At 35.8% G+C, this 13,378-nt stretch overlaps 1 protein-coding gene across 1 annotated transcript; it reads right to left on the bottom strand.

Moving 5' to 3' along the window:
* Positions 1–335: 335 nt before the first annotated feature.
* On the bottom strand, positions 336–12,133 carry SUCNR1 (succinate receptor 1). Its single transcript, XM_036904179.2, has 2 exons — positions 11,982–12,133; positions 336–6,188 (listed from the first exon to the last, which is right to left on the bottom strand). The coding sequence occupies exons 1-2, from the start codon at positions 12,087–12,089 to the stop codon at positions 5,235–5,237; spliced, it is 1,062 nt and encodes a 353-aa protein (XP_036760074.2). The 5' UTR covers positions 12,090–12,133; the 3' UTR covers positions 336–5,234.
* Between the last annotated feature and the right edge of the window lie 1,245 nt (positions 12,134–13,378).

The following is a 13,378-nucleotide window of genomic DNA, read 5'->3' as shown; positions in this document are numbered from 1 at the left end:
TACAATATCTATAAAATCTTGAAAGGATATTTGAAGAGAAAAATCTGCCTTCCCTGTATAGGTAGCCTAGGAATCAATTCAAGCTCAAAGACAAGAAATAAATCAATGGATGAGAATGAATGAAACTCTCTAAAATAACCCTTCTATTCAAGTCTGACCTTGGGATTTCTTGAATAGTTCCATGTGTAGCGCATGACAAGCTGGACATCACTGCATGCGTGTGTGGTGTCTCTTCTACCAGAGAGACACTACTGATCGTCTCACCTCAAAATGCCCACTTAGACAAGAATTGCTCCCTTATTATTGGGTTTGCCTGCGAATGTTCCCTACTCTGTTGCCTGGCTCACCCCTCATGCCAGCCCTTAACAGGATAACATCACCTCCAAATCATTAACCTACTGAATAAGCACCTCTCTTCCATGCACTTTCAGCAAACTTGGGCACATCTTTTCTTCTGCCCTGACCACTTTGAGCATGTCTGTTTACACATTTCTTTTTCTCTGTAACACAGTGAGCTAATTGAAGGAAGGAAATGTTTGTGATGCATAGCTTAACCAACGACAACATTTCTGGCCAACACTGACCATCTGATGAATATTTGTTGAATAAATATATTTGCTGTAGAAGTGGTGAGCTGCCAAATAATGCTACATATCTAATCTGATTTTTATTTTTCTTCTGAATGCATTTAGAACTCAAGGCACATCTCTGTTTAAGTCTCCTCAATCTCCTGGTATAGACCAGCTTTAATGAGAAAAATATGACATAGGAACTGAATGATTGCATGACTGATGAAATGAGTTTTATTTTCTTATTGAGTGTATTAAATATGTATATACTTACCTCTCTGGTTGCAGATTCTTTTTCATGGCCTCCTGCTGGGATTGCTGAACACACATCTGACTAGCCACTTTGCTCTTGATGGGTACTTCCACTTAGATCTGGTGTAAGTTCTAAGGGAACCAATGGATATTATATCATCCAAGTTTCAAAACAGCCTGATGCCCAAGGTTAAGTGTGGGAGAATCTTTCTTATTTTCATCTTGCTCTATATGGGGTTTTGGGTAATGTGGGGGTGGGGTGTTGCTCACAAAGCTATGAGCAACGACACTTCTCTACAAAACTCAGGCATGAATATGTGGGACTTGGGCTAAAAGAAAAATCTAAGTGACCCATACTGTGCCACACCCAGAATCACCCATCTCCTGTATCTGGACAAGGCTTTGTCTGGACAAGAACTGGCTGAATTTACTTGCTTTCACTGATGATGAGCTCTCTGTCTGTGGAGGCTATGTATACACATAAAATACACTCTGTCCTGCCCCATGGTTCATCAGGCCAAGTCTTTATCCTGGCTGTGGTCACAGGTGAAGCTAAAGTTGAGATAATAGTTTCTTTGTGTATATTATACATGATCTTGTAGAATATGCCAATTTTCTAATGCACCAAAATGTTTATTACTTAGTTTTTGATCCATTGAAAACCACAGTAACTGTGTACCATGTAATAAATACAAGCTGAGACGTCAGCTGTTTTACCAACTGCTGTTAAATCTAAGAATGGATCCCTTATCCTTTCCCTGGTGATAAGAACTTTAAAGTTTTCCACAAGTTAGTGTGAATGCATGTACTTTCATATGCCTTAACTTAATACACTTTTGATGAAAAGCTCTGAAATTAGCTTTTATTAATTTCAAACTTCTTGTATTCCTAAAAGTTAAATCTTAAATTAAGAAAACTACATTTCTGAGAGGAAAAAAATTAAAAATCTCTCCTCCCATTATCAGTGTTTTCTCCTCGAAAATAATGTTTCCCAGTTTGTAAACACCTTTTCTCCAGTGCTCTGTGGTTTGTAGTGCCCAGTGGTTTGTAAACATTTTCTCGTTTATATTTTAGTGGATTAAATTTAGGGTGGACACTTGAGAATCATTTTAAAAGAGATCATCATGGATAGTTTGTGTTTCTTTAGAGTCAGATCTAAGTTTCAAAACCAACTTTGACAGATGCTTTGAGGGTTCTACTGTTAATTTCTTAAAGACTGTTTCCTCAACAGTATACTGGAGACAATAATAAACCAATATGGCAAGGCTCCTGGGGGATCTAATGAGTTACCAAGGCAAAGCTAATAATTTTACACAGCACATTCCTTGTTGCTTTTCTTTATGTGACCTATACCCACACATCAGCATAACATTATATGTCTCAAGTATTGGTCTATATAGATTTAAATGTGACATGGAAAGGATTATAATTTACTGTCTTTAGGAATCAATAGGTCAAATCAATATAATTACAGCTAGAGTTAATAAATCTAATCACATATAGAATAAGAGAAACTTTTGTATTAGAATATATTATTTCTACTTTCAATAAAAAGTTACCAAAGAGTAAATTCTCTAACAAAATATTCTCCATACTATGAGCATTTAGACAAAATATGAACATGACTCATTGTTTCTGTCTGGGAAACACTGATACACACTCACGTAGAACTTAACACTGCATTAGTAAAGAAGTCAGCTTTCTAGAATCATACATGTGGTCATTATTTAGAGAAATCGTCTATTCTGACAAACCACATATTCTCAAGCCTATTGTATCTTGTGAAAACATTATCCATGGATTCCATGCCATACGATTAAATTCAAGATTATAAATGACTCCAACATCCTGCATGTGTAAATAAAATGTGAATGTGACTCAGAGTTAAGACTGTTACTCAGTTAATTCTAAATCTCCTTCTTGCACCATCCTAGCATTGTCCTCTTTAGAACTGTGTTATTAGATGACACTGGGATCAAACCATATGATAAATTATAAAGTAAACATCCTTAGATAGAATCTAAAAATGGTCTTAAAGTGTATGAACTTCCATGCAATTGTGGTCTACAGCATGAGGGTTAAGAGTGTGGTATCTGAAGCCTGGCTCTCCCACTGTCTTCCTGTGTGGTCTTGGGCAAGCTGTTAAACTCTCCATGCCTTGGTTTCTCCATCTATAACCTTCACAGGGATTGGTAAGAGCTGAAAAAGTTAAAATATATCAACTGCTAGAGCAACTGTGCCCGGTCCATTTTAAGTGCTACCGAAGTGTTTGCTATTCCTGTTATTTGTGCTGATGGTTTAGAATAGGATTTGGTGCTTGAATCCTGACCAATCTCACTTTTTTTCCCTCTGGGTTCTGACAAAGTATTGCCACAGGAATTCCATTGCAAATGAGAGTCAAAGCACCTAACCTGTTAACAGTGAGCCTGGTTAGAAAGTGAGTTTGCTCTCAAGACCAAAGTGGAATTTCCCCACTAATTTGAACATATAAATCTAGTTGGAGATAGTGCTATAAAGAAGTGAGAAGGAACTATGCTGGGATCAAGGTTACTATCTTAGCAGAGGAAAAGAAATATGTATATATAAAAATGTTTAGCAGGAAAAAAAATACGTGTATATATAAAATCATATAAGTATATATACATATATATGTATACATATAAAAATTTTTCCTCCACTGAAGTGAACTAACCACTTGAATTCTTATTACTTTTGTGTGTTATCTCGAATACCTTACTCTACTGTCTAACCTGCTGTGAGATAATAGGAAGTATATATATTGGTTTTTGACACTGTCCCTGGCATAGGACTTCTAAAATCCATGTAAATTCCTAAGTGATAAGGGCACTAGGAGCATCTTTGTTCTAATGAGGGTGTCCCTGGGTGGGCTCCTGAATGATTCCAGGATGGGTACTCATCCCCAGAAAGACTAAGCCATGACTAGAAGCTTGCAATTTTCAGGCCTGCCCATCCCCCCCATTCTTCAGAGTAGGGAGAGGCCCTGGAAATGGATTTAATAATTGATCATGCCTTCATCAGGAAACCTCCATAAAAATTCCCAAAAGTAGAGGATTCAGAGAGTTTCCAGGTTGGTGAACACACCCATACACCAGAGGGCAACTCATCCCAGCACCACGGACCCAGGAGTTTCTGTGCTCAGAACTCTCCCATACGTCACTCTAAGTATCTCTTCATTCAGCTGTTCATCTGCACATTAACGACACCCAAGGAGGGTGTTTGTGGCCAAATCAGACAGAGACTGTGGGTAACCTTGGGACCTACTACTATTTTTTGGCATCTGAGGTCGGTGGGGGCTGTCTCCTGAGACTGAGTCCCTTAATCTCTGGGGTCTGATGCCAAAAGAGAAAGTTCACCCAACAAATTTGGTATTACCCCATTTCATTTCCTCTTATTTGTTGGTTTTATGATGCTAATATTTTTAAACTTTACTATTTAATCAAGAGGAGCAAGGCTAATGAATTTGTATTTCCATGTACTCACAATCAAGTTGTGATAATCAAATTCCAGATGGCACCATTATCTAGAAACAGTGTGCTCTTGTTTTGTTTTGTTTTGTCTTGCTTTGGATTTCCTGACAGGCACTTTGTGTTCTGTAACTCCAGAAGTTTTGCAACTATCCTTAGTATCTCTTTCTTGTATTTTGACAAAATCATTTACATGTACATTCCTTTAGAACAAGCTCAAGCATGCCTCTCTGTTTTTTTGAACCATCTTTTTAGTTTCCAGTTAATATGACTTTGCACTAAGAACCATACAGCTAAAAAGGACTTACACTTACCAATTGACCCAATTCATGATCAATATAAAAAATATATCATATAGACATCCTTGAATGCATTATATTGCTTTCCTGGTAATTGTTCCTTTGTACTTTAAATTTGTTTAAGAGCACAACTTCTAACAGTATGCAATTGTGTATATCTAATCTTCTGTTATTCAGTTCTCATAGAAAGCTATAAGATCATAAGAATTAGAATAACAGAGAATGTTACCAACACAGTTTGGGGTGTTTTTGTTTGTTTGTTTGTTTGTTTTACAATCTGACCAATGATTAAATGTAAACAACATGCTGCTTTATCCATCTTCTCTTCTTTGTACACTGATTGGAAAGGTCTTATGACACCTAGGATTTTGGATTTGTATGCCCAAGCATTAGAGAGTGCTAGTCCAGCTCCTTTCAGTTCTTAGGTGAAGAAACCAATACACTTCCCGTCCTCTTCTTTTCACATACTCTGGGCACAACATGTATTTAGAACAGGGTCAGGTCTGTTACCTTCTCTGATGTACATCTGTGAGTTAAATCAAACGCTAAGTGGCTATAGCTGCATGTGTAAAACAATCTGCTACACAAACATCTCCCTTTTCCCCAGAAGGAAGCATTACTCCATTAGCTCATCTTCTAAAGGTTGTGAGGGATTTGAAGTGGTGCCTCAGTTTACTCATCAGCATCTCCCGGAAGTGGTCTCCCATGAGGAAGTAAAAGACAGGGTTGATGGCACTGTTCAGAAAGGCCAAAGGCCGAGTCATGACATAGAAGGAGTTGATGATGATCTGAGTGCACCAGGACTGCTTCCGGCTGCCCAGGCGTGAAGCGATCCTCACGTTGCGCATGACATGGTAGGGCGTAAAAAGCACAGAGAAGATCACAACTGCCATGACGACTAAGCTGAGAGGCTTTTCGATGGGTAAAGTGGTAGTGAGCTGCCTGCTCCTCTGCTTTAGGAAAAGAGCAATCTTGAAATAAAAGAAGCACATCACAAAAAGAGGAATGAGGAATCCGGAGAAGGTTAGACACATGCTATAAACGAGGTTGTATTTGGGGTCCCCAGAATTTGCATAGTCAATACAGCTGCTGCCATTACCAGCTATAACTGGATTTATAAGAGGAAGTATGGGTAGGAGCTCTAACGTTACTAAAACCCAAATGGCCAAAGAGATTAAAATAGCAGACTCTTTCTTTTGCAGAAGGTGTTCCCGGAAAGGATACTTCATGAGCAGGTATCGATCAATGCTGATAAAAGTGAGGAAGAGAATACTGGTGTAGAGGTTGGCATGAAGCATGTATCGGTTGGTTATGCAGAGCACATCCCCATATACCCATTTTCCATTGGCATAACTTCTCATCAACATGGGAAAAGTGCACAAAAAAGCCAAGTCAGAGATAGAGAGGTTAAAGAGATAGATGTTGCTGCTATTCCAGTTCTTCAGACAGAATAGATAGCCAAAAACAACAGTAGTATTGCCAAGGATTCCCACAATGAACTCAATCCCATACAAAATGGAAAGGTAGTACTTTTCCAGGGCAGCCTCTGCTGCCAACCAGTTTTTGCAAGTTGCATTCCATTCCTAAAGAAGAGAGAGAAAAATAAGGATAAAACACTCAGCTAGAACTAAAGACAAAGCTGGGCAGAACACAATAATTATTTTTAAGGAAACTCTTCAAAGTTGAACTATAGAGAATTTGCACTAATGAGAAGTGTGTATATATATACATACATATTCACCTACATGTATGTCACTAATATATTATTTGAACAAATATTTTTTGAGTACTTTAAACTATGTACTAGGCACTGGGAATAACAGCAAGGAATAAAACAAAGTTCCTAATTGCAAAAGAATTTATAGTCTCTTAGGAAGAAATAGGAAATGAACAAATAAATGCCTGTCATATAATGATAGAGTGTTCCAGACTTACAGAAAAGTACATGCAAATGCCCTGAGGTGGAAATGCACATAGAAGACTTGACAAACAGCAAAAAGCCATGAGAAAATGCAATGAGGTAAGTGGAGAGTTTAATTCATTATTGTGTCTCCAGTACCATACAAGGTTTCCAGCATATCATAGTTTGACAAATTCTACTGAGTTAAATTTCATTGAATTATAACCTAGAAGAGGAAACAGGGAGTCTTACAATTCCAGTCTTGCTATTTTAATTGCTTTTGTTTTGTTTCCATAATGTCAAATAATTATGCTTATTCTATTAAATTCGTAAAATACAACTCCCATTTTAAAACATTTAAAAAAATATAAATAATGAAGCTGAAAATCATAGTAATCACAGTAACAGTAGCCACAGTTTACAGAAAGCTTATATGTACTAGGCACTGTATATTATCTCATTTAATTCTGACAGTGCCAAAAATGGAGTGGAAGCTATTATCACTTTCACGTGAGGCCTGGGAAATTAAGTATCTTGCTGAGGTTCTACATCTAGTAAAAGACCTCTATCATAGCACCTTCTAAATAAGGGCCATGAAAACAAGCAATCTGGTTCATTCAAACCTGCAATGTCTTGCTCATCTGCCACTTTCTTGTAATGAGGCCAGATTGTTTATGGTTATTAGGATATTCAAGGAACTTGAATTTCTTACAATGCACAGAATTGCTGTTGTTAAATATTAAATCCTACTTATTTCTGATGAGGAAAAAGCAAGGTTGAAAATAAAATTTTCTAAAAATTTCCTTGTCTAGTGTTAGTTGCAATTAAATAATTCTTTCAATATACTCTTTTGGTAAATAGAACAAAATAACAAATGCACCTGAACTGCTTTTTTTTGGGAAGTGTGCAAACATTGGGAATTTACCATGATGAAAGCATCTGGAAAACTCATGTCTATTTTGTCACATTCAAGTGGTTTACTTCAATTAAAGATGGCTGGTATTTTGACAGTGTTTTATTTATGAAAATAATTCATGGAATTGTAGCTGATAAATTCAATATTTTGGCAAGTTATTTTTAATCACTTATTTTAAGACATAGTAAATTCCTCTGAGCCTCTCCTCCAGTCTTCCCATGGCAACCTGCCACGAAGACCAAGCCTACATGAAGCTGGATAGAAACTTCCTCAGCAGCAGCAGAACTGCTGAAGAAGCAAGCAGATCGGTTCAGGTCTATCTGAGGTAATCCGGTTCTACTGCTCTCTCACATCACCATCAATTTATCACGTTTCTTAACTTCATATCTTTTCCAACTTTTTCAAACCACTTCTACCTACTGCCCTATTCATCATGAGCAGATAGTTTTGCCTCTGAGTTCCCTGAGGTAGAGCCCATCTGTTGGGTGTCCACTCTGGTTCTTGTGTTTATACCTGTCCTCTCCTCCTTCGTTCCTGTGACAACAGAGAGTATCTGTTCCTCTGGGCTTACTTCAAATCCAACTCATTCCCAAATTCTCAAGATCCCTATGTTATTCATCTTCTCCTTTTCCTGCCTCTAGCCATCTTCTCCATTTCAACTGCAGCTTTTAAACACTTTCATCTCCTCTTTAAAAAAGGGGGCAGGCATAGACAATGCTCCCTGGTTTCCCACGTTTCTCTCCTTGTCATAGCTTGGTTTACAAAAATAGCTGTCTTCCCTAATTGTTCTGACACCCTGACACCCTATTACCTTTTCAACCTACTCCAAATTGGCTTCTGACCCACCACTCCACCAAAATGTCTTCCATGTTAGTCAGTCCAGTGGTCATTGTTCACAAGTCTTACTTGACTTCTCATACCATGACCTCTGGAAACTCTCTCCCTCTGCCTTTTGTGACATGACAACCTCCTAGTTTTCCTTCTTTCCCTCTGGCTGTTCTTTGCAGGTTCTTCTGTGGCCAAGCGTTAACACTGAGCTCCTCAAGTCTCAGTACTGAATTACTTCTTTATCTAGATTTGCCTCGATGATCTTATCCAATTTTCTGACTTTAATGACTGTCCTTATATCAAATCTTAAATTTATATCCTATCTCAGACTGGTCTTAAAAGCTCTAGTTATTTATACTTGGTACCGCTGACTGAACTCTCTCAGGCACCTCTGCATCCAGAAATCCTATACTGAACTTTCCAATTTCCTTCCCAATCCTGCTCTACCTTCACCTAATTCAGTCAATGGTTACAACCTTTACCAGGCACTCACCTCATAAATCTAAGCAATATCTTTTAAGTTATCTATAGCTAACCTCCAATAACAAACTGCCAAACCTTGTTTGGATATTTCTCAAATTCATTACTATCACTCTATCTCCCTCATCACCACTCTCATACAAGCCACCATCATCTTTATCTTGGACTATGCCGTATCATCTTATGGTCTCCTCATATCTTCTCTGGCCTCCTTTCAATCTACCTTTAACACAACAGCTAAACAATCTTTAAAAACTACAGCCAAAATTGTTATCATATTACTCTCCCTCAGCCAAAACATTCAAATGATTTTCCACTGTCTAAGAAGTCACGTGCAAATCCTTAATGGGGACTTCAAGGTTTGCATGATCTGGCTCCTGTCCTCCACTTCAGCATCACCTGGCATTCCTCTCCTCCTTGCTCATTTTTATTCCTGTACTTTGAATGCACAGAGAACTTTCCTGATGCTCAGTTCATTGAATCTCTTTTCATTTTTCAGTGACTCACCTTTTTCTACTGTGACCCTGGCTCCATCAGCGATGCTTCTTTCAGGCCTTAGTTTCAGTGTGGGCTCCCAATTTATATTTTATATTTAAAAATTTTTAATATATCTTCTAGGATCAATTTTAACAACTAAGACTAATTTAAAAATTAGGAATTTACATCTGAAATTAAATGGCAGAATGTCCAGGGCATCTTCTAGAAAGTCCTCATATCTTCTCTATTAATACCAAAGTATTAATAGTTTTATCTCTATTGATGAGAGTCCAGAACATTTTTATTGTATCTTTTCTCCTTCTGGTTTATTTGGACTCCCTATTATTTTCCCCAAATCAGCATGTATTTGATAATATTAAAAATTAAAATTTCTAGAAATACTGCAAAAAGGTTAATGGCCTTTTTTTTTTTTAAAATAGGCTTCATTTTTTCATTACTATTTTTAGCTCTTCCAGCTGCTTTCAATTCCGCAACTTCTAGAAACACTCTCTTCCTTGCCTTTTATGACATGGCAATTTCACTGTTGTCCTCCTTTTTCTTTTTGTAGACTCTTTTGTGGTCTAATCTTTTCTGCCCATGCTTTAAATGTTGGAGTTCCTCAAAGCACATTCTGGGCAAATTTATTCTGGGAATACTCAAAAAGCTGGTGCACACACTTAAATGAATATTAAGACAATAGAAAGTTTCTTTAAGACAAATTCATTTGTTTCATTTTGAATTTCCTTTCTCTAGTCATTACTCATCTCTCCTCTAACTTGATTCTTAAATGTGCTGGCTTTTGTCAGTAACATATATGCAGCAGAAAGGTGTGACTGCCATGGAAGGAAAACAGCCAAGAAGGCTTGTATAAACTAGAAGCCAGCTTACCAATAACCGCCACTCAACAATTTAGGTGCCAAGATGAAGCCATGGCAAATTCTGTTTTTAAATAGTCCACTGGGGTTGGCGACTAAGGGAGGTAGTAGGGAGAGAGAAGACCAGGACTGGAATAAGTAAAATGAGTAACTTGCCACCTTTGTCCAGCTTGTGAATGGTTACTTCATTCATTTTAAAAAAATAGCTTCTTAAAATACATGTTACTATGTAACACTCATTCAGAAAACACAGAGACAAAAAGAAGAAATGGAAATTGTCTATAAACCAGGTACTCCTAATATTTGGGCACCTCCCTACTTTTTAATATTAATTGAACTTATTTTTGCAAAAATGAGATTATGTTCCTTTTGATGTTTTATAATCTGCTTTCTTAATACATTTATTTCATTAAAATAACTTTCCCCCTAAAATCTAATATTTGCAGGCCAATTTAACCTCACCAGAACCCATAATTTTCAGGGTAGTAGATTCCAATTTGGGTGATGTTTGTAGTTGAGTGTGTTTTCAGTGTGACCATCACAATTGTGTAAATTGATGAAGTAAGCTGATTCTTTAAGCCCATTCCCAGTTGAAGGGAAATTCCCTCATAAAAAGTTGATATTCTCTCTTCTGCTTTCTAGTGGTTTTATTTTTAAATTTTAGGAAACAGAAATCATGATAAGTAGGTTATAGCTGAGTTGTATGAATTATTTTTAATAATTTTCTTTTTTCTTCTGCTTTCTAGTGGTTTTATTTTTAAATTTTAGGAAATACAAATCATGATAAGTAGGTTATAGCTGAGTTGTATGAATTATTTTTAATAATTTTCTTTTTATAAGATATTGTCAATTAAAGGGAAATCTTTAATTTTATATCCAAAATATATTTAAATCTATAAGAATTATTAAACTACAAACAATATTCAATTTACTAACATAAATAGATAAGTAATACTCATTTTTAATTTGGGAATAATGTTTCTTTCACTTTTGTATTCAGCCTTTTGTAAATGTTCATTTTTGAAACTTAAAAAACACATTTGCCAGTTTATTAGCTTTTAAATTGATTTTTCTTATAATTATCACAATTAAATGAACATTTATAAAATTTTAATTCTTAACACCTTCCTTAAGGCAAATTTACATGGTAATTAAAAAGTAATTTTTTAATTAAATAATTTAAATAAAAAAATATTCACACTGAAAAGATAACAATAGTTTGACACTAATGACTTCATTTTTTATATATTCCAGAAATTATACCAGAAGTCAGAGTATTAAAAAGTGATAGTATGATGTCAAATTCTGTCTTTATGATTTTCTTTAAAAATAACTCATCAGTTATAACACAAGTCCTGGAAGATATAATAGCAATGGTTTCTGCAATTTTCTATTGTTTTTTTTTAGAGAATTTTATTCCTGAATAATGTAATTTTTATAAACATAAATGCTAAATTTAGTTTTTAAAATGCTTTAAAGATCCCTCTAACACATTATTTTTTAAACATGAAAATACATATGATTGTTTCATAAGGTTTGGGAACTTTCCCTTTTTCTGTAAGTTGTTATATTTATTTAAGTAAATCCAGTTACTCTTTTTTAAAACACATGAGTTACCAAGACATTAGCAAATATAATAAACCACTTTCAGTAAAATAAATGTAATATTTGGCAATTACAGCAAGATATTAAATTTGGTAAAAAATGTAGAAGAAATTATGACTTCCTCTTAGTTTCTTTTGCTCTTCTACATGTACTTACAGATGTCGTTCAGACAGTTCATTTAAACATAACTTAAAACCTTAATTATGAATAAGCCACTTTAAAAGAAACCCCCAACTAACGGGAGGTCTGACATTACTTCATACACCTGGGCAATGTGAGCTGCATTCTGACTTACCATTGCACTGGAAGAACCTGATCCCTTGACAAATATTGCTTGCCAGCAACTTGATACAACTTCTGCCCCAGTGCTGTGCTCCTGAACATAGTGCAGTCTGATTTGCATATCTTGCAGCCAAGATTAATAATTCAAAAGTCTAGGAATAATTTATTCAATCAAACCTCCAAGTCAAGTTCAAGGAGGGGAGCTTCCTATGAAGTTTAGACACAAAACAAATTACTCATTTCACAAATAGATTTCATAAAACTACTATTACATTTTTTCTAGTCACTTTCAAAACAACAGAGAAGCATCTGTTATTTTCATGTTTATTTGTATACTGAAACTTTTTTATGTTGGGTATACAATTGCTTCTGCCTTTTCTTAATTTTCCAAATTGACAATTTTGGGCAAGTTCTATATGAGGCATATAATAACTAAACAGCTCTTATTAACAATTTTGAGGGACCTATAAAACTGAAATTTTGGAAGCCAGCCTGGGTATATCCTCTATGTGTGCACTCACATATGGGATACTGGGGCTTCAGTTTTTTCCCATTTTAACTTCTGCAATTAAAATCAAGAGATACATAAAAAATACAACAGGTGGCTAGGGATTAAGGAGAGAGGTGGTGTGTAAGTAAGAAAACCTCAATAGATGGCAATTCTTCTGCCCCAACCAGTTTTTTACAAAGTGCCTGGAAGCACATCCCCACAACTTGAGACAGGAAGTACACCTGGCTTTTTCTGAGGTTAGATTAGATTTATACTCAGGTGAATACCTGAACTGCTTATTTGATGCATAGGGTTTATGTTGAGAACGTAACTCATTATGCAGGAAATAATCATTTAATCTGAATGACATGAAAGTTGAATGTGAGTTAGCAGGGACAGGCAGGAGCCCAAAAAGAAATCCTATTACAGCCAGTGTTCCTAGCCAGTTCTCTTCTCCAATATATGAGAGCCCAAAACTTACTTACAAAATTTATTTTATGTATATATATTTTCTAAAGTACACATATATATTACATTCTTAAAAGCATATGTATGTGCATGAAATATAACTGAATTTATATGAAATAATGTCTCTACAACTTGTCAAGTTCTTAAGATAGGCCAGGTATCACACTAAGCACCTTTATGTATTAAATGCTTATAAAAACCCTCTGAGGTTATTATTTTCTGAATTTTCTCATTTTACAGGTTCAAAAAACTGAGGCTCAGAAAGGTTAATTAACTTTCCCAATGTCACAGAATCTACAAGAGAGGTATCTGAATTTAAACCTATATATTTTGATTCTAAAAGAACCTGTTCTGCTTTTTGACTGCCTACAAGATGGAATGACAATACTTTTGGCATACGCCACAGATTGAATCGAAGTCCAAGAATTAATGGTGACTATTTTTCAGAAATA

The sequence above is a fragment of the Manis pentadactyla genome, chromosome 1 (genome assembly GCF_030020395.1).
Source record: "Manis pentadactyla isolate mManPen7 chromosome 1, mManPen7.hap1, whole genome shotgun sequence".
In the NCBI taxonomy this organism is placed as follows: Eukaryota; Metazoa; Chordata; class Mammalia; order Pholidota; family Manidae; genus Manis; species Manis pentadactyla.
The sequence above is the reverse complement of the archived record's forward strand: the minus strand, read 5'-3'. Positions and strand labels throughout refer to the sequence as shown.

What these genes read in the sequence shown, in the direction of transcription:
- SUCNR1 (XM_036904179.2), bottom strand. Translation starts at nt 12,089, where the DNA reads ATGCAAATCAGACTGCACTATGTTCAGGAGCACAGCACTGGGGCAGAA. An exon ending in CAGGTTCTTCCAGTGCAATG is followed by an intron (nt 6,189 to 11,981) that starts GTAAGTCAGAAT and finishes TCTCTTCTTTAG; the next exon opens with GAATGGAATGCAACTTGCAA.